This window comes from Scatophagus argus, chromosome 17 (assembly GCF_020382885.2).
Source record: "Scatophagus argus isolate fScaArg1 chromosome 17, fScaArg1.pri, whole genome shotgun sequence".
NCBI lineage: Eukaryota > Metazoa > Chordata > Actinopteri > Scatophagidae > Scatophagus > Scatophagus argus.
Window position 1 is genome coordinate 10,507,651 of NC_058509.1, and position 27,662 is coordinate 10,535,312.

Below are 27,662 nucleotides of genomic sequence, written 5' to 3' on the forward strand. Positions count from 1 at the left end.
TGACTAATTTAGTGCAAAATAAAAGTGTTAACCATGAACTATAAACAGGGACCTTAATTGCCTGCTGGTCCTCATTTCTCTCTTCTCTTGCATTATGTTTAAGATCCGGTATTTTGACTCGTACTAAGGGACTTACATTCAAAATGACTCAGTTGCACCAATTCTGACCAAATTTGTGAAACCTTTCTATCTCTTAGTGAAAGTGCAAAGTTAAAATGGTACACTTAAAAGTTGGGTGATTGAGGACTCATGAATTGGTAACCTGCTGGGGGCTCTCAGGGTGTAAAAACCTACTTACATCTGCAGTTATCATTTTTAGAGGGAATTTGGAAAAGAGAGGGTTTCCAAAGTGAGGGGGTCAAACCCTGTCCCAGGTATGAGGACGATGATGATTTCCTTGCAGGTACAGGTCCAGTCCCACAGGAGAGACCCGTGGAGACACAGCTGCACTCGTTTATATTTAGCAGTCAGGCTGCCATGTTGCCTGCGAGGTAACAGCCCCAGAGAAGATACTGCGGCAACTGAGTCATGGTCCTGGTCTCTGCACGCAGTGTGGCTCTCAGTTTCACCGTATTGCTTAATTAGGACATCCCGGAAGAGTCTCGGTCCTGTGCGAGGCTGAGTGACGGGGCAGGGAGCCAGGAGAGGACCGCACGGCAGCAGGACACAGCTACGAGTCAGTTCAAGGGATATTGACAATCCCAACAAACAAAGCGGCAGAAATTCAACGCGGACCAGAGGAGGGAGGTAAGTTGTTGCTATACTGAAGAGTTTCACTGAATATCTTGTTTAGTTATTTTTCGGGCTGAAGCGGAGAGGAGGAGTCCGACAGAGATGTGTGCGCACAAATTATCCAAACAGTCATCTCCCCCTGCGTCCTGTGTGCCATTGTCTTTTCTCGTGGCGCACTAAAAGAGCACAGTGTTTTGATGCTGTGCTGATTTTTCCTTGTTTGTCTTGTGGTTTGTGGTGCACGGATCATGAAGCATCAGATTTGAGGGGCGGTGACAGTCCTGTCAGCAAGCCAGTGCCATGTCATGTTTTATTATAAAGTCTGATCATCTTCGGCCTGTGAGTAGCCTACCTGCGTGATGAGCACCTGTAATCAACCAGTATGAGTTTAAAACAGCCTTTTCATGTTGCAGAATACAGAGTCTCATCACATCTTCCTAGAGCCCAAAGTCATGTCTTCAAGATGCTTATTTTTTTCCCAAGCAAGAGTCCAAAAACCAAAGACATGACAAAGAAAAGCAGCAAATCCTTACGTTTAACAAGCCTGAACCAGCAAATGTTTGAAATTTCTGCCTGAAAAATGACTCTCAACCAATTATCAATATCGCCACCAATTAATTTTCTTTTCATCTAATTGTGGCAGCTCTAGTCTTTTCGGTTATATCACATCTTCTGGCTTAAAAGCTGAGTTAAACTCCAGCACTGACAAGAAGCCCTTCAGTGGTCAGAAGAAAAAATGAATGAAATGAAAATGAAGATAATATGATATAATCAAAAGCTTCACAATGGCTACTAAATGACTAAATTGATTTTTTGATGATAAGCCTACAAACAAACACTTTTTTGCTTAAAGTCTTATTCAAATGCTGTCATAATCATTTGATCCATGTTACACTGATTTCCTTTCTTTATTGACTATTATATTAAGTAGATCATATACATAGAAAGTGCAGAACTAAAACCTTGTTTAAATCCAGTTAAATCCTGATGAATACCTTCAGTTATATTCACATCAGCAACAAAAATGAAGATGTCACGAGGTAGAGACTCACTTGCAGTTTATGCTGATGATATCATCATCAGCATGACAACTTTCTGTTTTACTGGTTGTATAAACGGCTGTAGCAACTGTACTATAAACACAAGACTGATTAAACATTTATCCTGGGTTCACAAAGACTGACGTTTGTTTTCAGAAGTTACAGTACAGCAGAAGGCGATGAGATGGACATTAGAACATCTTACGTTAGGCAGCAAGCAGCAGGCTATGGCCCAATATAGCCCCAAAGATGAGATACCAGGCCAGAGGGTTCAGGAGACACGTGCAGGTCAGGGTGAAGTCAGTAATATCTTTCCACTGCAGCAACATGTGTGCTTTCTCAGCTGTTGGTCTGATTCTTTTTGTGGCAAATGGTGTTGCCCACCTGTCTGCAGGAACAGAGGGAGGAATGTGTATGTTGACTGGGAGATAGTAGAGATAGGCAGAGAAAGATAGAAAGTCAGCTAATAACTATGCGGTCCGACTGAGTGCAAAATTTTGTTGTTTGTCTGGAATTTTACAGTCTTTGTTCCAAAGATGGTTTGGACCCACTCTGTCTATTTTCCATTCAGTTTCTGTGAGGCATATAAAAGAGCATCATTGTCTGTGTCTTTGCGTTGCCATGGAGATTTTGGCCTGTTGACAGTCAGTCAAAGCTTGACAATAATATTGAATGAGGCTGTGATTGAGTGAAGTGTTTTACACTTCAGTTGTTGACTCTGTGTCCTTGTACAGAAATGCACAGATTTCAATGGCAATAAAATGTCACATTTTCACATTTAAATGTCTGCAAATGACGAGACATTTATTATATATGTGTTGTTCACTTGCGTGCTTACATTATCCCAAATGTAAAAAAAAACATGGCTGCAGCAAATGGTCATTTTCCATTACTGACTGCACTGCTGGTTAATTTGAATCGATTCATTGTTTGGTCTAAAACATCATAAAATGCTCCCAAACAAACTGCCCATTACTGTTTCTTACAGCCAAGGGTGACATCTTTAAAGAGCAAATATTTTTATTCCCAACTCGTGATGTACAGGTGTACTGCAGGACCAACACCCAGCATCAGTGGTGGTGTGCTGAAACAGGCCTGAACCTTTAAACAGAGACTTTAAACATATTTAATTTACTATGATGTGAGACAAATTCTCATAGTTTTAAAGCTGCATGGCACAATCTTTTGCTGTAAAAATAACAAACAATTAAGTAGTTTTTTCAAATTACCTGAATGTTTCAGCTTTAATAAAATTACAATTTGAAAAACAAAGTTAAAATACAACTTTATCTGCCCCCAGAGTAGCACCAAGTTCTTTCTAGTAAGGCAGTCTTTATTATAAAGGGTTTATAACCTGTAATAGCTTTAAAATGATTTATAAATCACTTACTAAGCGGTCTAGTCTGTTGTTATAAATGTCAGTAAGCCAATAATTAAGGGTCACAGGCTTCTTACTTTCTAACTGGCGAGCAGCAGAAGTTAGTAAGTCATCTCCTATGGTATGTGTATGATGAAAACTTGTCAATATAGGCTTCTTACAATCATCGATCAATTCTGCGTGTTAATAAGATATATATTGGTCCAGATTCTATTAAGACAGATGCCATGCTCCAGAAGAGTAGACACCAGTCAAAGAGGACTTTTCAAGACCTGGCAACCCGAAAATGGGTCTTATTAATGCTTATAACTGATCTTCAAAGGCTGATTTGTTGATTTGTTAACCATAAATTAAGCCTTCGGATTTGACCGGGAGATTAATAAGTCGTCAGGCTTATAAAAAATATAAACCTGAAATAAACTTGTTGGATATGACCAGCCTACACTCCAGTTCTCCAGGATTCGGGTCTTGCCTGAGAGCTGTTGTGACTGTGAGTGCAGAAATAGCAGCTGAGTCCTGCGACAGGCATCTGGCACTGCTGAGAGGTTTCTCTTTAGAGAGAAGACTCAATGACGTCCATCAGGACATGTTTGCAGCTCACAGCTCGTAATTACCAAACATAATTTACAAAGATTACAGGCAGTCGAACACAATCCAGCCTACATAGCTGCCATAATGATTCAGGCCCTTCTTGTCTGTGTGTGTTTTTTTATAGCTTGTTTGTTAAGCAAATAAAACAGATTATAACTCACACCACGGGGTTGTGTGCTGGATGTGAAGGGAGCAGGTGTCTGATTAGGAGCTGCGTGTTACCTAGCAGTACTTTGTGTAAACATGCAGTGGGTCGCTGGATTGAATTCCACTCTGTTGACTAATAAATGTTAGAAAACGGCCTGCATTGCTCCATGCTGATGCCTGTGGCTGGTCAGTGTTGAAAAAGAAGATGCAATATGGTCTGTGCGGTGCAGCTTTCTCCAGTGTGTTTCAGTGACATTTGGCCTTGTTTACCTCTTAGCTGCAAGCCAACCTTGTGAAGACTGTCTGCACATTCAGCAAATTATTAAAACCACTTATGTTCTATGAATTCTGTGTGAACATTTACCTCAGCAGTCCAATCAGCATCTTCTTCAGAGTGTCACATCTCCAAATAACAGCAGTTATTCAAGCTGACCTGTGGGAATGTCATCAGGGTCATTGAGGTCCTGACCAGCATCAGCCCAGCGATCTGATAGAGTTACTCTGAAACAAAAATATTTGGATTGTTGCTCAAGTTTAAACTAGTTGGGATCCAGAATGTTTAATAATACAGAAAAATATTTCTGTACAAAATGCCATACCTGGAACTTGTGGTGTTCAGTGTTAGATAAATAATCATAAAACATCCAAATATCATTATCAGTATCATCATATTATATATTTTAAACAAAAAATATTTTTAAACAAATTAATTTTCATTCATTCAACCAATGAACGAATGAATGCTAACTGACTGTTAGCACTCGTTCAAACCAAAGCAAGAGCCAGCCAGATACTTTAAAGTAAAAACTGCTGAAAAGTGCTTGTTGTTTTACAAGTTTATTGGATTCTTTCTCAACCTTTCACAAGCAGATTTAAGTTTCAAATGTATGCATTTATTTGATTGTTTATTTCATTTAATTTTCTTCTTTGTGGGTCTTCACAGGCCAAAACAGAAAACATGTCTTCTTTTTGTTTATATCTGGGTCTGCAGTATGTTTCTTCAGGTATTTTCTTTCATTTTTTACACTGCACTAAATTGCCTTAACTTTCCTCTCCGCCTGCCTCTGGACCCTCCTTAATCCAGTCGTATGCTGTGGTCATGAGGTTGTGACTGTGGCTGAGGGCCAGACAGCTCAAACGGAGATAGTGTTCATTATCAATCCCACCGCACTGGTTACTGTAATGAATAATGAAGCAGCTCTTTGAAAACGGGGAGCAGCAGGGTGAGAGAATGGAGCGTTTCTGTCACTCATTAGCCAGGTCTGATCTCTCATCATCACATAATTGTCTTTTGGGATCAATAACGTAAAACAATGTACCGCATCCTAAAACCAATCATCAGCCTAAGGTTATGAAATGTTATGGTAACAGTTTAAGAAAACATTACCACTTTTGTTTCTAGGCTAGTAACCATGGAAGGTTTAATGGAGCGGCTGGAGCGAGCTGTGACCCGCCTGGAGAACATGTCCAGCAGCGTGTCTAACAGGGACTGCATCAATGGCATCGATGGAGGCAAGTCTGCGCTTTAGCAATACTCAACTCAGACAACTTAAGTCCATTTAATATAATATACTCAAGTTAAACAGGCAGTGTTTTGTCCTTGTGTTTTCAGGTTTGTCTCAGTGTGTGGAGGCCTTTGACGTCATCCTGAAAGGTCCAGTGTCAGACTTCCTGAACTATAGCCGAGCCATAGGAAGCGAGGTTGAGACACATGTAAGCTGCGTTTGATTCAAAATGTCTAAAATGTCTCTGAACATTTGGTCAAAATCAGATGAGAGAGGAGAGGAGTTCATCAAAATGTTGATAGAGTCACAAGTGTGCGTTACGCTCAATGTAACATGCTGAAGAAAACGCACTATAATCATTGTCATTGTCCTCAGAGCTTATGTGCTCCAATGACAGACCAATGTAAATGCAGGAAAACAACACTTAAATTTAGTTTATTTTTACTTCTGGGTCATGTCAAACAACACCCACATGGGATTACAAGACAACATCGTACACAAAACACACCTTCCTATTGGAGCAAAAATAAATGGCAGATATCACCACAGTTGCTGTCCTAAACTCCTGCAGTGGTTACAGTACAGGTCTGTCTGTCTATTGTTGGAGTAAAAAAAATAATATATTTAAAACTTTATCTTATTGTATGTCTTACAAAAGGAAAGATTGCTCCCATCAAACACCAATTTTGCCCCCCATTTTGAGAAATCCTGCTCAAAATGTTTTATTTACCAAATAACTAGAAATTTGACATGTGTTTTGCACCTCGATGTGAAGGTAGCTCACACAGAACTGCTCTTCATCTGCTAAATTTATGAACAAAACTGGATCATCCTACTTTAGATTTCACTAAGATATATACAGCCCTGGAAAGCTAAAGGACTGTAATGTGTGTATATGGGAGGTCTAAAGGTCCTAAAGTAGATGTGTGTGTGTGTGTGTGTGTGTGCGTGTGACTGAAAAGGTTTCATGTCCTCTCCAAAGCCAGTGGTGGGAGTATGATTGACCTTTGACTTTACATTAACTTATCAAACTGCTTGTGGAGTACCCTTTCCTATTTGGCAATGACCTGTGCTCCCACTAGGACTGTAAATGTGTTTTGTGCTAAACCAGTTGGCAATAACAGTCGTGTTGTGTCCTTGGAATAAATCAAGTACGACAGAAGAGCAAACGTAGGCAGAGAGAAATGACAGTGAACTGGGTTTTTTTGTTTTTTAAAATGCTTGTGTTCTTGCTCTCTTCTTTGAAAGAAGATCTCTATCTCTGAGTCCCATCACTGAACAGGGTGAGAAGGGGGAGGACTGTGTGAGCAAGAGCCAGAGGTACTTTCTTTAAGTTTGCAGAGCTCCTTTTAAGGACAAAGCCTCCCTGGTGGTTCCCTTGGCCCACAACTGGAGGTCTCAAACACACACACAGGACACAGCTGGCTGGGACTGACCCCCTGTGTGTGTGTGTGTGGGTGTGCTATACTTTCTTTGTTATGTCTAACAGAGACAGATTCACTGCCTGGACTTCCAGAGGTGTCATAGAACACGTTAAAGTGTAAACAAAAGAGAATGAAAGAGCGTCAAATCTTTTCTCAGGGCACTGTAACATTGTCTGTATTCAGTGTATACAACGCTGCTTTGCTATGTTCCCTGAAATGTGTCACGGATCATAATCTTAACCTGTCAGGCTTTGATTCTTTATGGTTGACAGGCAGAGATGGTGAACAAGGCCCTGCAGACTCAGAGGACTTTCCTCAAGATGGCCGCCACACACCAGGAACCTGCACAGGTACAACATACTGAAACCTGCTGATGGAGGCGTGGTGTGGTCACTGCTGATACGCTTTATTTGTCTGATTTCTTCATTATCAGTCACAGTCATATACTACAATACAATGAGTGTCTGGGTCAGCGGTTAGAGAGGATATTTGCCTGATGAGGACCTGTAGTTGGTCGAAATGTCGCCAACAGAATTTTATTGATAGTTTAGTATGCTGCACCTGCAACATCTAATTTAGTCTGTCTGTTATATTCTCAGAAAATGTGGCAGCACCTTTGATTACATAACTCATCATGAATAAAAGCAATTTTCGTAAAGTGGAGACAAACAATTTCTGAAATGCTAACAATAAGCTCAGATATATTTCCTGTTGATTTATAAAGGTAGAAAACAACACTTTAAGTTATTTAATGCTTTATAATTAGCCAAAGAAATCACATGTGCTTACCATCATGCCATTATAATGGTGTCATGTGTGACATGCACCTGCTGCTTAACCCTTTTGCTTAACTGCAGCAGGTGATGGACACTGCATCTCTCGTGGCATTCATTTAAAAACAAATCATTTGACATCAGCCGGACACTGGAATGAGCTGTTTCTCCGTCCTTTGTGTCAGGTCGTGTCCTCCCCTCCTGTGTTCCCCTGCAGGACGGGCCGTTCACAGAGGGATTACGCTGCTCTTTGACTAAGAAAACGCTAATGCAACACATTCCCAACATGTTCAAATATAGGGGGGGGGGGGGTGAGAGAAAGCTGACTGTGTGTGTGTGTGTGTGAGTGTGTGAGAAAGAGAGAGAGAGCTGATATGATATCATCCCATTGGCCTTCTGTTTGTGTTGTGTGTGTGTGTGTGTGTGTGCTATAGCATCGGCAGAGCCCACCAGGAAGTGATTACTCCCTATCTGTCATGTCATTGGCTGAGAGGCGGTGAAAAGCACATTTCGTGATTGTCAGAAATGCAAACAAGGAAAGAGTGAGGGCTTTTAAAGAGAGAGGGCGACAGACCCAAGAGAGGGGTGTGGTGAGATATTCGGGAAGGACAGATGAAATTCAGCCAGATGGCTAAACCCAAAACTAAACACATTGTGTCATTAAGTCTTGTCGCCTTTCCAAATATGTAGTTATCGTGAAGTGCTTCTTTTCTTTTAGTTTTTTTTAACAAACACATACTGGGGTTTTCTGACAGTTTTCCAAACTAAACTGAGATCTGCTAGAGCTCTAGATTTAAGATTTGACTTTGAAGTTTTGAGGGGGAAAAAAGAAAAGAGAAGCGAAGAAAATCGAAACTTTTTCAAGATGGTTTTTTGATTCGTTGAACATTTTTGCTATCTAATTATAGTTATGCCTATGTATTGAAAGAACGGGTCCGTCCATTCACTGTCTATACTGTTTATCTGGAGCCTATCCCAGCTGACTATGGGTGAGAGGCGGGGAATGATCGCCTGACACACACACGCACACCTAGGGGCAGTGTAGAGTAGCCAGTTAACTAAGTAGTTAATTAATTAATTAAGCAGTCAGTTAACCTAACCATGTTTTTGGGATTGCAGTAGGAAGCCAGAGTTCCCGGGGAAAACCCACGCAGATATCGATTCAGCTCAAAGTACAGATGTAAAACTGCACCGTCATGTTCCAGATTTTCTAAAAGCCTTATTAAATAAACTCTCTGTGAGAAAATCCATTGTCAGCCTCAGGCTAGTGGAACTGAGATTGAATATACACAGTCAACATGACCCATAAACCTTTCAGTGCACACACACAAACCGCCAGTACTTACCGCTCTTCTAAAACACACACACACATACACAACTGTCGACTTGACTCATTCATGTCTATGTCTGTAGTCCTCAATACACATCAGGCAGAGAGCAGAAGAAGAAAAGTCTGTGTGACTCTGGCCAGTACCACACACACACACACACACACACACACACACACAGCTTAAAAACTTCTGGCCTTTCTCTGTAACACAGCCCTGTTGTGCTCCCTGACTTTTTATGGGCATGTTCTATTTTTGAACCTGTGTGTGTGTGTGTGTGTGTGTGTGAGTGTGTGGGAGAGAGAAAGAGAGAGAGAGAGAGAGGGAGAGAGGGAGTTAGATAAAGTAAGAGACAAAGAAAGTGAGGGCAAAAAAAAGGTCTCATGTGACCTCAAGTTGGCCTGTTGTGTGTGAGTGTGTGATTTCGTGTCTGTGTTGTCCATCCTGGTAGTTTCACACACACTTTGTCTTTCACAGTTTTAAAAAACCCTCCTACAGCTGTTCTCCCGTTTTCCCTCTCCTCTCTCTTCCTTTGATCCACTGCTTGTATAGGAAGTCAAGGCTCGGACGCTGTGCTATTGTAACACACTGAGCACATTCGCTCCCCGTCGAATAATGTGAGCCGACGTTTTTGATCCTTTTGTCGGCTCATTATTTCTGTCTATCTGCATCAGTTAACTTCTGATCCACACAGTCATATGTACATTTGCATTGAGAAACTGAGCTTTGCCTGAGGAGTAGTATATTTCTGGTATTTGGGGGGGGGGGGGGGGGTGGTGTGTTTTTTTGTATTTCATTAAACCAATCAAACCATTAATTAAACCAGTCGTTTTGGGGTGGCCGTGACACCAAGTCCAGGATGCAACACTGGTATCTGAGAATGGTACCAATCCTCTTGTCTACTTCTTGACAAAAAAGCAAATAGGATAACATAATCCCCTTAAATGTTAAACTATTCCCTTAACATTTTGTGGAGTCCTAAATGGACCCACATTAGTGCTGTTTATTAAATTAAAAAGTTGACATATCATATCATCATATCAAGCCTGTTCCTGTGGCTTTAACTGTCTTTCTGACTTCACACCTTCTGCTCGTTCTCTCTACTCTCTCTCAGCTCATATATCTGCCTCTCATCAACATGCAGCACGGCCGAGTGAGGGGAAATCCAATCTCTGACTCACACAATACAAGTCATGGTTCCGATGGGAGCCGTGATGTTGTTGTTGCTGTGTAATGTGGAAAGGGTCAAACATCTCCAATGGACGCAGTCAGTTTTTGGTGAATGTGCTCTTGCACAGCTCAAACGATCACTTGATTGATCGATTGGTTGGTTTTGCACACTTGGTTTGGTCTTTTCCTCTTTTTTTTCAAGCACAAATGCCATACATGTTGAATCCAATTTCTTGAATGTCAACTTTTTGAGTGCTGTTGTATGTGATAGTAAACTGTATGTATTTAGGTTCTGAACTGTTGAGCAGTTTAAAGACTTATGATGGGCATTTTGAAATGAATTGTTAAAATAGTGGTGAAAAATCAAACTGATGTGAGAGGATAAGCTCTGCTGGAGGAGAAAGTTGACCAACCAGTATATTCCTTTTTGTAGTGTGGCATCTCTTTTGGACTGGGGAGATACATTTCCTCACACACAGATTTTGTCTGGATTTTGTGAGAGGCCGGAGGAGTGGAGAAAGGAACGTCTATCTCAGCTTATGGAGATCATGTGCATCTAATTGCGGGAAGAATTTGTTTGAAAAAAAAAAAAAAGAGAAACCTTACTTCTGTTTTTATTGCTCCTTTGCACGCAAGCAGAAAATTACATCCACACATTTTCATACACTCACACTTACATCTACATATGTTAAGCAAAAAATACAGAAAAATAAAAACATATGTTCCTGTTCCTCACAATAAGCCGTACACTTCACAGCTAGTGATTTGCAATACATCAGGTATATGCCATTTACTGATATTATCAAAGACACCGGCTTATCTTGATGCACGTAAACAATGAGCTGCTTCAACAACAGATTCTTCTGCAGCATGTTCTTTGGCTTCTCGTTTAAATAAACAAACAGTTGTGTTCCAGCTCATTGACAGTAAAGGTTTCACACAGCATCCAGTTCACTGCAGACCACAACAAGAAAGCTGTGGCAGCAATCCACCAATAAAACATTTTGTTCCTGAATCTATGTGTGTGCAGGCGCGTGATAGGTAAACTGTAAACAGTGGAGGAACGGTATGCCTTACAAGGCCAGAGGGATCTCCCCATGAACTGAGGAATGTTTGCACGAACGGCGCGATGGGGAGGGGAGCTGAGAGCTGGGAGACGAGCTATACTGTAGCTGAGATCTGGAAGTCCCAGTGGAAAAAAAAAACGCTCCGGCCAATAAAGTTGGTTGCCGTTTTGTAGCCTAGTTTAGGAATTACTGAGGCTGGGTATGGGTGGGTAGGGAAACGGCACTGGGCTTGTAAAATCAAAAGTATCTGAAACATGCTCAAGAGAATTCTGCATGTAAGAGAAAATACCCACACTGGTTGTAGGGCTTTTTGTGATGTGATTGAAGTCTAATACCACCTACTACCCTCCCTAGCTCTTTCACCTTCATGTCTCCTAACCTCACGCTGACATTTCTTCACTTCTCCTGCATTCTTTCATCCTCCTGCTGCCCAGCGGTAATTCCTTCGTTCTTCTCTTTCCGCAGACAGAGCTTCATGACCTGCTGAAGCCAATTTCGGATCACATCCAGGAGGTCCAGAACTTCCGAGAACGAAACCGTGGCAGCAGCCTCTTCAATCACCTGTCAGCCATAAGTGAGAGCATCCCCGCTTTAGGCTGGGTGGCTGTGGTGAGGAAGAGTACAATAACGCACTCACATGTATGGATAAACACACATATGTATTCAGGAATACACACATAAGAAGATGCGCTCCAGCCTATAGACACAAAAAGGCACATATCTATATAAATAGATAACGCAGACTGTTTAAAGGAAGTAAGTGACAACCACGAACTATTTGCAGTTTGAGCGATTTCAGCTTGGAGAAACTTCAAGAAAAAAGTGCTTTGATAAACTACAGATGCAATGACAGGAAAAGTCTAAAGTCAAACTCAATCTGAGTTGGAACAAAAACTAGAACTAACAACTTGTGGAAATTACTATAAAATTATGAGAAAACCTTTGGTACAGTAAGCCATAAATTCAAATTAAATACAAAAAAACTACAGTAATGTTGCCTACAGGTTGATGAGCATAAACAACAGCAGTCTATCATGTTTTTGTCCCTCTGTCTGAGTTTCTTGTGGGTTCTGTTTTACATCAGAACAAAATCTCTTCTTCTGAGTTTAGGGATGAATTTGTTTTAGATTAGGATGAAAGGTTTTCCTCTTGGGTAGAAAAAATAAAACCATTGAAGTTGCCTCTGGTCAGTGTTAGTTTCTGTCAGGGGGGCACTTTTCCCCATAGGACTTCACTACATCACTATGATTTTCTGCTTTTTTATTCTCAAAGGAAGACAAATGTGCTGATAATCAGACACTTTCCTCAAGGTTTGTTTAGTGCTTCTGCCTCCTCGACGGTGAGGTAAGTGTTTGCTAATGACCTTTTTTATTTGTCTCAGAGTCAGAAACCGGGTCCTTATGTGAAGGAGATGAATGATGCTGCCACCTTCTACACTAACAGAGTATTGAAAGACTACAAGGACACGTAAGTACTGTGTATTTAAGTCATTCACAATAAGTGCGTGTCACTGAACCTTAAGATCATTTTTGTGGAAATGAATTGGAAAAACTAGTCTATATCCTTGCAAAACCATGACAGTTCATTAATACTTTACAATACTGCTGACAATTTTGATTTAACTATAATTCAAGAGTTCTTTTTTTCAGTTCCAGCCAGCCATTGTTTCTAATAATGTCTGTACAGTATGTGAGTGACTATGCAGACGTAGATTAATTCAAGGGGTATAATAACACACACCTTCACATCGCCTTCTTTTGCATCCACGTCCTACCATACTGCTTACCTCATCCTCTGTCTCTTCCCCTTTTGTCCCAGCGACAGACGTCATGTAGACTGGGTGCGTTCCTATTTGTCAATCTGGACCGAGATGCAGTCCTTCATCAAACAGCACCACACCACAGGATTGGTGTGGAGCAAGACTGTGAGTGCAACATATTTAAATATATTATTTTTTATTGCATATAGAATTAAAATGTAAAGTTTTCCACCTAGCTACCATCCATCTAGCACCTCTTCTTCTCTAAAAGTCAACAATATACTTGCCTGAAAAAAACCCCAAACATAAACAAATTACTACTATAACAACTTGTTTATTATCTTAGCTGTGTTTTCATTTAGTTTCCATTCACAGGCTTTGATATTTTTACATCAGAGCTCAAATTAACTCCTACTTTTTGAATCCACTTCCATTTTTAGTTATGGAGCAGCAGGTTACATAAGCCACTGCAGAGAACATGAATGAATGAATGAATGCGCTTCTCTCCAGTGGCTGCACCCTGCGGTTCTCCATAGAGCTCACAAAACCTCTGTCACCCCCACACACACACACTTCTGTTTATGGATGTCTTTTCAGGAGTCCTCAGCACTCACTAGATCCCGCAGATTGCGATGGCTCAAAATCAAATCCCTCAGTGCACACTTGACCCCTTTTCTTGTTGGCTAGAAGGATTTATCATCTTTATTCACTGAAAGAAAGCATTTGTGCTCATACAGAAACACTTTTCTGAAATGCTGTGGTGCAACCTTTTTCTTAAAGGAAATGTTTGAGATTTTGAAAAGCGATAGATGATGAGATCAATGCCATTCTTGTGTCCGTACAGTAAATATAAGGCTACAACTAGAAATTGTTTAGCATAGCTTAGCCTAGCATAATGAATGGAAATGGGGAAACAGTTAGCATATTGCTCTGTCCAAAGGTCACAAAACTGTGTCACTCATTAATCTATGGCATTTCATTTATTTAGTCTGTACAAAAACTTAAGTGTTAAAATAATGTAATGTAAATGAAGTACCATGCTAGCTCCCCCCCCCAGGTTTGCAGTCTTTATGATAAGCTAAGATAAGCTAACTAGCTGCTTGCTGTGGCATCATATTTATCACACAAACATCAGTCTTCTTATGTAACTCTCAGCAAGAGCAAAATAAAGTACGGTAAACCCAGAGCTGTCAAACTGATGCTTTAATGTCGAAGGATTAAGTTAAAACCATGAGGCTAATGCCCAGAGACTGTTTTCTACATGCAGAAACTTGAGAGCCTGCAGCGGCTGTGTGTGTCAGCTGCTGTCCCTGCTGTCAGACGACAGAGCTGAAGTGTGTGTTCGTACAAGGCGGGGAGTGTGTGGTACTAACAGGTGGTCCTCAGGGTTTTACTTGAATGGAGGTTTTCTTCACAGAAGAACCCCGACAAAGAGTCTGTGTACACACGGCCTGCACCGTAACCTAAACTGTAGGGCTGGTCCACTTTCAACACAGCCGTCACCTGCTGCTCAGATAGGGCTTTAGTGACACGCTTATACTTTGACATGCACAGGCTGACATATGGAGCTGGCTTTACACCCACACACACACACACACACACGGCCAGTGAAATTAGTTTGTATGCTTCAGATTAGGAATTTAAAAATTCATTCAAGTATAACTGAAATTCAAAACAAGGGAGCTAAATGTCTCTACAAATCAAGATTACTCCTATTGAACAGTATATTTTTATTATGGGTTACTGAGTTGTTTTTTCAACCTATGGGCTCTTGTAGTTGTATCCTCTGACCAGTTACGTACATTGTGGATGAGAAAACTGGGGCGACCTTTCGACCAAAATGTTATTAAGTGTAAACAGTCTGGAACAGAGCCATAAACAAAATGTTTCATTATCAGTTCATTTGACAATTGTTCTCAGGTGATCAATTAATTGTCTGGTTTATAAAATGTCAGAAGATGGTGAAAATGGCCAGCACAACTTCAGATCCTCACATTTTAGAAACTGGAACCAGAGTTTGGCAATCGTGCACTGAAACTGAATTTAGTGATTATAAAAATAGTTGCCAATTCATTTAATTATTCCAGCACTTGTTGAAAACAATAGAAAATGTCATGCAAGTTATTATTTCAGCCAAAAAATGCTGGGAAATTCAAAATTTTGTTCATTTCAGACAAAGGTGTTTGTCACAAGTTACCATCCACACAAAGACGTAGTCATACAGTTTAACAGCCATGTAGAAGACACAGACACACACACAAGCACACATAGACGCACATGCTGGTTCTAATCCAGTGGTATGCGCTGAGCAGTTTAGTGTAACAGGTCAGCATTGTTCAGCAATGATATTCACAACACATGTGCCTTGTGTCAAAGGTCAAGGAGTCTCAGCTGTGCATAGAAGCATGTAAAGTGACAGTACAGCCCCTGTGATACGCGTGTGTGTGTGTGTGTGTGTGTATGTGTGTGTGTGTCTGGCAGCTGTGTACAGTCTTCAAACAGCAGGAGTGTGTATGTGTCTGCTTCTCCTCAATCCTCACTGTAATAGTCAATAAGTGGCTGTGAACTTTAACTGTACAGAGCTCATCCTAACCAAAGCTGGTATCTTTTCTGTATATCAGAGTGGGCCGATGGTGACCAGAGCACTACTTACAGGACCTGATTAGCCTGAATAAAAAAATTATACTCAGCCAAATAATGTAGAAAGTCACAGAACTTTATTTAACAGTGGAAATCACAAAGTTTGGAAAAGAGACCAAATTTGTCTTTTGGAATTTTTTGGGTTATGTGTTTAAATAATGCATAAGATATCTAGAATATTTCCATTTGCTGAGTTTGTCTGAGCATCCATCTAACACATGGAGGCATGAATCTGAATGTAGAAATCATGTAGTTTTAATAAGGCATATAGTGTAAAGGTGAGACTAACATTCACAAAGGAATAAGATTGATTTACACCAATAAATTTAAAGTTACGCAAAGGAAGATAAAAATCATTTAAGTATCTCCTTGTTTTTTCATATGCATTTACTTGTACTACATGTACATCCTAAGCACTGTCACTTACTTGTAAAAAGACATGAATTATTGGCACCAAGCTTTCAGATATTCCCTGTGAAATACTCCCCCCTGCTGGAGAGATTTGTTACTACAGTTGATATCCACAAGACCTGCCACTGCTGTGTTTTTTCTCACGAGAAGCTCACATAGCCACAATACAGTAATTACTTAACATTTGACTTTCTTCATCCCTCCAGGGTCCCATTGCTCCTCCTTCTCTCTTTGACCCTCCTACTGTCCCTAATGCTTCCTGTCCCCCACCTCCCCCTCCTCCCCCTGGCCCTCCCCCGGCCTTCAATGATGATGACTCCCAGCCTCATGCAGGTGGTGCAGCAGCGCAGCACTCAGCTCTGTTTGCCCAGCTCAACCAGGGCACAGACATCACTAAAGGTGGGGTTAACTCCAGGGCCTGAATGTTGATGAAAATAATGACAAAACACCCGAGAATGCAACTTTTTCCTGTATCTGTTAAAGATTCGTTAGGTCATAAATGGTAGTAATGCAGATGGTCTAAATGTGTCGCTGCTATGCACTCTATAGATGTGATGAAAATAAATTGTCAACTAGACATACTATTAAGAGAGAGGTTCCTGAAAGGTGGTGATATTTCTGTGAACTTGGAGTTTTAATCACACCAGCAGTTTACATCCTAGGACCCAACACGTTATCTTGGTTTGCATGCTGTATGCTCATATTCTGCATGTGCAGGTCTGAAGCATGTATCAGATGACCAAAAGAGCCACAAGAACCCCAGACTGCGTTCTCAAGCAACACCGATCAAAACAAAGTCCCCAGAGACTATGAACTCTCCCAGAGCAGTTGTTCAGAAGAGACCTCCTCTGCTGGAGCTGGAGGGGAAGAAATGGAGGGTGGTGCGTGAATTGTTTACTTTCCCTTTGAGAGCTTATTTACAAAGAAGGACATTGTAGTGTTTTTCCACTGTGGCCAGCTAATGTCACAGATTATTGCTGTAATATATTCCCTTGTTGTTGCAGGAGAACTTCGATCAGAAACACGACCTTGTGATTGAGGAGACGGAGCTGAAACAAGTCATCTACGTCTTTAGCTGCAGCAACTGCACTTTGCAGATTAAGGGCAAAGTTAACTCCATCATTGTAGGTGAGCTGCCTGAAAGCGGACTAAAAAATATTGCTTTTGTGATTAAATGTATAATTTGTGATTGTGATTTTCCATCCTATATGTGTACTGACTCTCTTCAGACAACTGTAAGAAGCTGGGTCTGGTGTTTGAGAACATAGTTGGGATTGTGGAGATCATCAACTCCAAGGCAATTCAGTTACAGGTGAGAAAAAACATGTACAGAATGGTTCTAAATTGGCTTCGGAATACACATAATATTATTTTCTCTGTTTCATCATCATATATAACTGTTATTCTGCATTAAAACATTATTTGAATCGGGTTATTGTTGTGCAAATTGTGCCAGAGATACCTGTCAGTAATTGCAAGACGTCTTTCAATAGGTGCTTGGAAGAATTCCCACCATCTCCATCAACAAGACGGAGGGCTGCCAGGTCTATCTGAGTAAGGACTCCCTTAACTGTGACATCGTCAGTGCCAAGAGCTCTGAGATGAACATCCTGATACCACAAGGAGATGACGAATATGTGAGTGTCCAAAATAAAGGACAAGGAGGCACTGTCCTGGCCTTTCTCTGCTGGTCTCTTAATCTGCGTTAATCCAGCGTACTTCTGAGTCTTTCACTTGCATTGAAGCTGTTTTACAGGTGATGTTATTGGTTGCTCTACAGAGGGAGTTTCCAGTACCGGAGCAGTTCAAGACTGTTTGGGACGGCTCCAAACTGGTGACAGAACCCACTGAGATCGCAGGCTGATTGATGCTTCATCATCATCGTCATCATCATCATCACCAGCACATCAATCATCGTTGCCAGTTTTTTTAAATAATCTCTCCGTCCCCCTAATTTCATTGGGTTTCAGAGCTATAAAAGGGATTATATACACAGTCTCTGCAAAAGATTAGCTTTTAGTCCATCGTATTTCTGTGTTTGACATCTTTGTGTCTCTCTAGCACTTTGAAACACATCCCCACAGAATAAATCAGGTTTTAGTTCCACAGACCCAATTCATTTACCTCTTCTTATATTTCTGTGCCATAGCAATAAAGGCATTTATGTAAGAATACACATCAATCAGCCATAACATTAAAACAACTGCTTGATATTTTGTAGGCCCCCCTTGTGCTATGAAAAACAACCCTGAGCTGTCAGGGGAAGGGACACGGGACCTCTTGGGGGATTTTGTCAGAATCAGAATCAGAATTGTCTTTATTGCCATGTAAGTGAAGAGGTTTCACATTACTAGGAATTTGTCCTGATGCATACATAGAACGTACTGTAAGTACGAGTAATGTATAATAATGGAATAAAATAAAATAGAATAAGGTAAAACAAAATAAGATAAGTAAAATAAATATGGTTCTGGAGGTAGTACAAAAGTGAGGTAGTACAGAGTGGAAGTAGTGCAAGTAGGTGAGGTAAACAGTGCAAATGGTCAGCAGGTGGATCATGACATGAGCATAGATCAGTGTGTGTACTGAAGTAGCTAAAGTGCAGTGTGTGTGTGCACTGGCCCTGTGCATTGAGGGTGGGGCCTCAAGGTGAGAGGGTGGATTCATCTTATTCTGGTGCATCCATCAGATTCGAATCTGGGGAGTACGCAGGCTGTTGTTGTGTCTGTCATCTGTCAGTGGTTTTACTGTTGTGGCTGGTTGGTGTATGTAATTGTTGAAATATAGGTAATCTTATTATCAAAATCGCATTATCTTCATAATATCGTCTGGATTACCATTACCATGACTGTACTTTAGCAACATTCATTGCTGTGTTTCATTGCACAACCACAGCAGTAACACATCATTTTACAGACAAGGCTAAAGATTAAATAACATGTACATACGACAGTCAAAGGCCAAGCAGACCAGAATAATTTGGAGTTAAAGGTATACTACGCTGAACATGCACCCTGTCATCAGACCCTTGACCCAGAAATATCTCCAACACAGGAAAAATAACAAGAAAATGCATGCAGAGGGGTAGGGTCTCTGCAGATGAACACACTGCTGCATGCTTCTAGTGGGTCCTAAGTGATGATAAAGAGGGATTACTTTTGTACAGGTCTATACATTGTTATCTGTGAAATCTTGCATAGTATACCTTTGAATGCCAGAATGTCTAATGAAGTGTATCTTAGTTACCTCCTTTAATATATATAGGGCATAGCAGTCATGCAGTACATGTTTCTCTTAGTGGGTGAAGTCTATGCAGCACTGTTCACTATATTTTGCATTAACGGCAGATATCAGTGTTGCTAGTGCCTAATCAGTTCTGATGGATGTAACGTCAGGTGTTCTGCAGTAGACGTTAAATCAAAGATAATTAACTATGTACTTGGCTGCTAAATTACCCAGAGGTTTAGAAATCAAGTTACAAGCACTTCATTTGTACACACTTGAGCACCAACTTCCTGTTGTCTCTATTACTTTGTACAGCTCTTGATTTTGTACTAAGACGTAGTACATGGCACCAGCATAAGGGAGAAGATCGTGTACACCACTAATGCTTTTCAATACTTTTAATTTACATAAACAATTTGATGTAATTGTGTATCATTTTTCAAATAAAATCAAAACCCTCACTTCTTGCTTGTTGGTGTTATTGCAAAAGAAATCTGCACTTTGGAAGACATTTCAGTATCACAGACACCAAAACAGCTAAACAGAACGAAAAAGGTCAGTCAGTCATTTTTGGTTTTAAAGTAGCTAAAAGCAAATCAGGTCAACATGGACACAAATAGGAGACTTGAATTTATCAAAACTGATTTCAAGCTCTGGCAGGATGAAAGTCATTTAAAAAGCAGGCTTAGTAGTTCCTCTCAATGCTTGATTACCAGATTTCCCTGAGAGTCTTGAGTAAACAGCATCTCATCTTCCTCGTCCTCCTCCATCAGAAATTTGCAAGCACTAATTCTCACCCTCCTGGTGCTTACGTTACTCTGATCTTTGAGTGGACTCCTGGCTAGCAGTCCTCTGTGTGCTATCACCCTGAAGCCTTCAGAGTCCTGGGTGAACAACATGGCCAGACTGTCCTCATCAACCGCTCTGCATGACAGCTGTGTTTTTAGGGGAGATTTACTTGGTTTTGTCCACTTGAACTGTGAGTCATAGCTGTCTTCTTTATGAGTCTTTTTACACAGGCCCACTGGTATCTGTTTTCGAGGTGATGCAGTTTTTTGTTCTGTCCATTTATGATTTGTAAGAGATTCAATATGAGAGACGGTTGACTGTTTACGTGGGGATGTAGAAGACAAAATCCTGCTGTTTTCTTTCTCATCATCCACTTGAGAAGAATGAACATGCTTAAAGAATTTCTGCGTCGAGGTTATCGCTTCTACATCCACACAAACACCAAAGGCCTCCTCATTTTGTAGACCGTTAATGAAACTTGGCTCAGAGTCACTGAGGTGCTTTGCTGTAGTGTTTTTGTGGTTATCTGGTGAATGTTCATCTTCAGAACATTGGTTATAAGTGAACAGTGGGTCCTGACTCCATGGCTGTGGTAGTGGTTGACTGTCAACTGGCACTGAGGAGGTTGCAGTGAGCCTCCTTTTACTCCGTGGTGGATTTATTTCTTCAAACCGCTCTTCTTCAAATCCACAGTACACGTTTAGAGAAGGTGTAATGCTGGCTGCCTGTTCCTGCCACTCTGCTGCTTCAAACACATGTTCACTTTTCCACTCATGATCCACACGAGGCTCAGACTTATTTAAGTTGAGATCTATTTCACGTTTCCGTTTTGTCCCAGACGCCACAGGAGTTGGTGCAGCTGAGGCACATGTGGTTGTGGTAGATGATAAAGAAGGCAGCACTGGATCCATTTTTGGTTCTTCAGAAGTAGTCAGCCTATTGATAACTTTTGACAGAAGGCATAAAAAAGCATTATGTTAACACAAAAAGAAACAGTGTCAATTTGTATATTCAATAAAGTAAACAGCCTATTGCAGCTTTATCAGCTTCTGACTGATTAAGCTGAGGCTGAGGTTGACAATAACCCTAAGAAAATATCTTGAAAACCTGACAAAGTTTTTGCAACTTACCTCTGCGCTGAGGTGCAAAAAAGGTTGATATGGAACTCTGTTTGGTCTTTGGCATTTCCACTTTTGTCTGAGTGAAGTTGAGCGCTACAGCCAAATTGTATCCTTCACCTCCAGCAAAGGGATTCAGCAGTTTTGAAATGGGACGAGATGGTCGCTTCTGCAACATAAGAACGTGCAGAATAATACATGAGCCTACTAAGACACTAGAAATTACCATCTAATCAAAATTTGAAGCTAGTTTTCACAATTACCTGTTTAGCTTTTTTTTTCAGCTGCGCAGTGTCCAGCCAAACGCCACATTCCTCTTCAACGGAGGTCTTCAGTGATGGTTTACAAGTCTTCATCGTGCAGAGTGAAGGACAGATCTATAAAGGAATTCGATAAAAAAAAATATGTAATCAGTACCATTTTCGCCTAACTTTTCTTATTATTAATTCACACCATAACTTCAAGTCATAATTTCAAGTTTCAAGCCTGGTGTTGGCTGCCAGTTAGCCAAATTCGCTGACATTTTATTTTAGGTGGGATAATAATCATAGCGTTAATTTGGTTCGACTCATAACACCAGTAATCATATATTTGAACTGACCTCTTATAATTTTCCAGTTATGTTTTCAGCTTCCCTTTGCGCGAACCTATCTAAAATAATTACCAATCTTTCAGTCACAAATCTGTCTCCGTTACTGTTGTTTGAGTTTGGCGCCTTGACGATGGACCCCACTGACGTTTGACTGTGGGAAACAATGAAATCAGGACAAGCTTTAAAATCCATTATTTACTCCAGGAGCTCATTTAAAATGTGAAATATAAATATATTCCCCAAAATAAACTATGTGAGTTTCATATACTAGTATTAACCTTAGAAAATATCGATTTTTAGTAAGGCACAAGGGACACCTAATATTTTGACGTTTACAGGTCCTCGCAGAAGGGTGTGTTTACATTGGCGTCACAGCAGTTTGCCGAAAATGTAAGTAAAGTGCTTTTTGGTTTCGTTGATTAAACAATGATTTTGAAACAGAGTAGAATTGTGTGGACGCCCGCCCTGTTGCCATAATGGTGGTCATCAATACAAAGCTTAGTCTGTACAAACATCCATCTATAGGGCCTAGTTATAATAAATCATAAAGGAAGTGCTTTCGAGCTAGCCTCGAAAGCTAACTTCGGGCTAGCTAGTTCGGCAAAAGACATTGGAGTCTGACAACCGTGTCTCTTTAGCGAAACCGCTTTTCTCTCATTCTCAGTGGAACGGGAGGTTCTTCGATTGAATGTTTAGCGAAACAACATTTTTAAACGTGGAAGCATTTTAACCCTTTGTATTGTTCCACTCCTATAGCCAATCTGTACTTAACGGACTGATACTCCGAACAGCGAGCAAAGTCTGCCTTTACAACCATATAATGGTGTTCATCAGCTCAGTTGAGGAAGAATTAAGAGCTGCATTTCGCACCTTAAGCTGGACATAAAGGACACTAGGGTGAAAATTATTTTTTATATGCCTGTGCATGAAATTATTAAAACAGAATATTACTGACCGAGAACCTGCCTAACTGTTGAACTAATGTTATGTTGCAGTGTTATAAATACACTAGACTCAGTGTTTTTAATGCTGGTTTAAAGCTTACACCATACCTGAGGAACAAATTTAAGAGAAAGAAGACACGATACTAAGATGCATCAGTATTTTGTGTACCATCTGTGGCTTGGCATTTGTATGGTGTTTCTTTCTAACAGTGATCTACTTAGAGCTTACTCACATTTAGAATAGAATAGAATAGAATAGAAAGCTTTTATTGTCATTGTACAGGTACAACGAGATTTCCGCTTTCCCATAAAGTGCACACAGCAATAAAGTAAACGATAAAGTACAGAAATGTAAACAATAAAGTACAAAAAAAAAAAATAATAATAATAATAAAGTATAAAAATAAATATATATGGCAGTATATGTCAGTATACAACAACCTCAACATTTAGTGTTGAAAGGGATAAAAACAAAATTGTCTTTCATTCATCCTTAAATCCCTTGAACACTGCTATTGTTGTTTCAGTTACATCTGATATCAGTAGTCCTTTGAGGAAACACACCCACAAGGCAGGAGAATAATTCATACTATTTAAAGATTTAAGATTTAAAATATGTTTTTTTCTAGAAATTATTGTGAAAAAAAGTTATATTTCTACAAGGTGGGAAAATGTTTACAATTATTTGTGAGTTATTAAACAAACTAGCATAAATCTTTTTCAGATCCACCTTATTACGTCGGCATCATGTTTCATGGGATACCAGTTACAGGAAGTGTGGGCGGAGGTAAGGTTCAAATAAAACAGAATATCTAATAATTTAGGTATTCAGATTGTACAGTCATTTCACTCAAAGCATTTTGATTTGATTTTCCTTCCACAGCTCCAGCTAATAAACCTGAACTATATGAGGTAAATGTAACTACTTTTTAAGCTTTAAGTAAGGCTTGGCAATCAGGGTTTTTACTCTATATAAAATCAAAAGAAACACAGTAATTAATGTACTTACAATTATCTGATTATTTTTTTCCAAATTGTTCAATGATATTTATATTGCAGAACACTAAGCCTACCATTTTTATAGCTGCCACTTTCTACAAGAAATGTTTCATTAAAACTGAACTAAAACCAGGGATAGAATTATGAATGTGTGATAGTCTACTTGTTAGCCATAGCAAGACCCTCACCATAAGTCATGTCTCTTCAGGAAGTGAAATTATACAAAAATGCAAGAGAACGAGAAAAGTAAGTGTCATACCAGTTACCATTCAAACATAAACGCGCAATAACCAAGAGATTCTTAATGTTGCCAGTGTTGTGACATCTCAAAAATACTCCTGTTTCTGAAGGTATGATAACATGGCAGAATTGTTTGCTGTGGTGAAGACACTTCAGGCCCTGGAAAAGGCTTACATCAAGGACTGTGTCACACCTAATGAGTGAGTTGTGACTCGAATTTATGTTTTGCATTTAAAAGACTAACAAAAGTTCCAGCTGTGACTTTAATTGCATGTTTTTGTTAATGTGCAGAAGTTGTCTGTTTCAGGTACACTGCTTCCTGTTCAAGACTGTTGGTTCAGTATAAGGCTGCTTTCAAACAGGTGCAGGGCTCTGATGTGGGCTCCATTGATGAGTTCTGCCGGAAGTACAGAGTGAGTTCTCATTTGGAGTGCAGATGGTTTTATAATTGTAAAATCACAAGTGGACCATGCATCCTACATTTTTTTTAACTTTTAAGTTTTTCTTAGTAAGGATGTTAAAGGATGTCATTTTGTTTCCTAGCTTGACTGCCCGTTAGCCATGGAAAGGATTAAAGAGGATCGACCAATCACCATCAAGGATGACAAGGGAAACCTGAACCGCTGCATTGCAGATATAGTTTCTGTACGTCCTGTTTAATTTCCATCACATTAAATAGTCAGTGCAATTGGGAGGTTTGGTTTAGACAGCACTGAAGAATGTGAGTGGGAGCCAAATCTGATCTCAACTGAAAATCTAATAACACAATTTCAAAAAAGTAAGCAGACAGACAGCGTGGCATTGACAAAGGTCGTGTGTCCTGTTTGTGTTGACAGTAAAAAAAATGCCCTATTTCTAGCTGCTGCCAGTGGATGTTTGAAAATATGTTTACATATTTGGTACTTTTTGTCACATTCAGCTTTTCATCACTGTGATGGACAAGCTGAGACTGGAGATCAGAGCCATGGATGAGGTAAGAGGGGGAAAAAGGAAAAACTTTAATAACAGACAGATTTGAAACAGTTGCTTAATGGGCTCTTTTTATTGGTCCAGATCCAGCCAGACCTAAGGGAACTGATGGAAACCATGAACAGAATGAGCAACATGCCTCCAGACTCCGAGGCTAAGGACAAAGTCAGCCTCTGGTTAGTTACTCTGGGCCTTCCAGTTTACATTAAGCCTTGTGCCAGGAAAGTCCAGGATGCCATGTAATACTCAGAAATGTGGAAATCTGGTGTTGAAACATTCACCAAGTTTAATGCCTTAATCCATGCTCTCCAGTCTTATACAAGATTGCACTTTTCTGAGAATAACCGACAGACTGCCCATCCATTGTGAGGTGAAAAAGTCATACTAATTTCGCATATTCAATCCGTGTATGATGCCCTGTGGTGTTGCCTTGTAAACAAACAAAAGTTAATGCTAGTGGTGAAAAGCTCTCACAGGATGGATCTAGATGCATTATGTAAGAGAAACATACAGAGCATGGCATCTCTCTAAGTGTTCCTGATAACTTTCCTTTGAATATTACAATGACTGTTTGTTAGTTATACTTTAGCTTTAAGCTTCTTCCCCAACCCTGAGTTGTGCTGAACTTTTTGCAGAAGTCTTAATTGTTTTTATTTTTCCTCACTAGGTTGACCACCCTCAGCAGCATGTCAGCCTCAGACGAGTTGGATGATAATCAGGTGCGTCAGATGCTGTTTGATCTGGAGTCGGCCTACAATGCCTTCAACCGCTTCCTCCACTCCTCATAAAGCATCTGTCCATCCTTGATCCCATCTGTCTAAAATTCTGACTCTAATATCTCTTAAATTCAAGAAAACTTTCTCTTGATGGCTGTTGGCAGGTGGTAGAATTATATCTGGGTTAGGTTTCCTGTCTCCTGCCCTCTCCATATGTCTGCTATATTTATTTATGTTGTGTTTACTGTTCAGACTTCACTACCTTGTGTACACCTCTGTCTGTCACATCGTGTTGCTGACATCCCCGCCCCGTTGGACTCTTTTCAAGTCAATTCTGTGTGATAAATGCTTTAAACATTGGATGTTTATTCTTCCTACAACAAAACAGTTTACTTCCAACTTTGTACTTTAATATTAAAAATATACTTAAACATACTTAAGTTTTGCAGCGCATCTACGAAGAAGCATAAAAAGATTATAATGGGCAAAGACTGCACATGAAGAAAAGATTACAACAGCCAAAGTCTTTGTATTATTGGAAAGACAATATATATATTTTGTTTCTTTTTCTTCTTTTACCCTAATTCTGTCCACTACCTGCCACTTGGGGTCAGATTAGCATTTTATGTTGTGTGTATCAAGTTAGTTTTTTCTATCACACATGTTTCTACTGTAGAGTCGTACCATAGCTTTTCTCGATAGAGTAAAATAAGGTTGTCAACTTAATGGAAAATAAATGCAGCTGAAATGATTCTTTGGACTTTATGTTTAGACTGCACTTCAAATTAATAATTATATTGTGTACATTTTCTTGCAGTGTTTTCTGTTGACCTACCTAATCCATATTTCCTTTTGAAGTGAGGGTCTGGCCACATTAAATGGGCAAAAAGCAAGGTGGACACACACGCCCTGCTTATTTTGCTTGCTAAATATGTTTCAACCCTCAGACACCTTAGGGAGAACATATTTATTAAGATTTATCATTGTAAATAATAGTTTTGATTTTTAAACAAGAGCATGTAACACATTTTAGTAATAAAGATGAAAAATCTACCTCCAACTTCATTTGTGTTGTGTATGTGAATAAGATAAAAATTGCTCCTTTTTAATTATTATTTTGCATTTTTGAGAACTTCTGATGTGACATGTGGTGATGTTATAAGGGGAGGAAGTGACGAGATCACATACATGTCAGTTTCGTACATATCCACAGTTCATCTGGGACAGGATGGAGAGCTATACCTAAATTAAATAAATCCTGAAGTCAAAAACTCTCCTGATTCAAATGAGGAAATATCTGGTCAAAGAATAGCTAAACAAGAACCATGATCTCACCCAATATTTAATTCCAACTTTGGATACTTAACACTTTTTCTGATACTATACACAGTCCTGATAACCACAGGATTTGTGTTTGCTTAATCATGATTTCAGTGGACAGATGCACATATGTGATCATAACATAAACAAAAATATTGATTTTTGCACAGAACCCTTCTACAAGCCAGGGCCTCAATATTGCATGACAAACAAAAGATCTGTTTCGCTTACTTTAATGGGGACTGCTTGTTAAATTTGCTATCTGAAAGCTGACCCCAGCAGTTTACTTGGCTGATTTGATTAACAGAGATTTGACAGAGATTAATGTAGCGGAAGCCACAATATTTCAGTGGTAGACTCTAGTGTATAACAAACTCCAAAAACACTGGATCCTACATTTCCCATAGTGCCATTTAGTAGGATCTTTGATTATATCTTTCCTGTATGTACTGAGTATACCCACTTCTTTCTCCACGCACCAGTTGAAATGACTAAAGCAATCTCACTTGGGCATTCAGTATTTGGTAAATGGCCACTTCATTTACTGCTTATAGACACACGCTACAGACAAATTTTTAGGAATTTTGCTTATTGCTTCATTCTTTAAATTAAATTTAACATTAACCAGTTAGCTAATCTTGATCACTGACAGCTTGTTAGGACTGGTTTCTGTTTCACGGGGTCCTAATTTTATTTTGTATTACAGATCCCTTGATGACAAACGCGACCTTTTGTGTTTGTGTATGTTAAGGAAGTCCAACTAATCCATCACAGGCGGCCTATCA

General features: G+C 39.8%; 3 protein-coding genes across 6 annotated transcripts; 2 read left to right on the top strand and 1 right to left on the bottom strand.

Annotated features, from left to right (window-relative positions):
- The first annotated feature begins 353 nt into the window (after positions 1-353).
- On the top strand, positions 354-18,493 carry cap2 (cyclase associated actin cytoskeleton regulatory protein 2). Of its 2 annotated transcripts, XM_046417118.1 has the most exons (13): positions 367-747; positions 5,291-5,400; positions 5,501-5,601; positions 7,090-7,167; positions 11,621-11,764; positions 12,537-12,622; positions 12,974-13,079; positions 16,172-16,364; positions 16,683-16,846; positions 16,970-17,093; positions 17,195-17,277; positions 17,459-17,602; positions 17,746-18,493. In XM_046417118.1, exons 2-13 carry the CDS (start codon positions 5,301-5,303, stop codon positions 17,827-17,829), a joined length of 1,407 nt encoding a protein of 468 aa, XP_046273074.1. In that variant the 5' UTR covers positions 367-747; positions 5,291-5,300; the 3' UTR covers positions 17,830-18,493. The 2 variants fall into 2 exon arrangements, with proteins under 2 accessions (XP_046273075.1, XP_046273074.1); XM_046417119.1 differs by lacking the exon at positions 17,746-18,493 and having other exon boundaries at positions 354-747; positions 16,970-17,089; positions 17,459-17,599.
- Positions 18,494-19,185: 692 nt separating this feature from the next.
- Positions 19,186-21,854, bottom strand: LOC124074328. The gene is made up of 4 exons (XM_046417120.1): positions 21,699-21,854; positions 21,361-21,474; positions 21,110-21,266; positions 19,186-20,925 (listed from the first exon to the last, which is right to left on the bottom strand). Exons 2-4 carry the CDS (start codon positions 21,451-21,453, stop codon positions 19,889-19,891), a joined length of 1,287 nt encoding a protein of 428 aa, XP_046273076.1. The 5' UTR covers positions 21,454-21,474; positions 21,699-21,854; the 3' UTR covers positions 19,186-19,888.
- Positions 21,855-21,988: 134 nt separating this feature from the next.
- On the top strand, positions 21,989-26,617 carry vps28 (VPS28 subunit of ESCRT-I). Of its 3 annotated transcripts, none has more exons than XM_046417123.1 (10): positions 21,989-22,079; positions 23,358-23,420; positions 23,517-23,545; positions 23,841-23,878; positions 23,983-24,072; positions 24,180-24,285; positions 24,416-24,517; positions 24,792-24,845; positions 24,926-25,017; positions 25,509-26,617. In XM_046417123.1, exons 2-10 carry the CDS (start codon positions 23,381-23,383, stop codon positions 25,627-25,629), a joined length of 672 nt encoding a protein of 223 aa, XP_046273079.1. In that variant the 5' UTR covers positions 21,989-22,079; positions 23,358-23,380; the 3' UTR covers positions 25,630-26,617. The 3 variants fall into 3 exon arrangements, with proteins under 3 accessions (XP_046273079.1, XP_046273080.1, XP_046273081.1); XM_046417124.1 differs by lacking the exon at positions 21,989-22,079 and adding an exon at positions 22,132-22,586; XM_046417125.1 differs by lacking the exon at positions 21,989-22,079 and adding an exon at positions 23,180-23,204.
- The last annotated feature ends 1,045 nt before the right edge of the window (positions 26,618-27,662 follow it).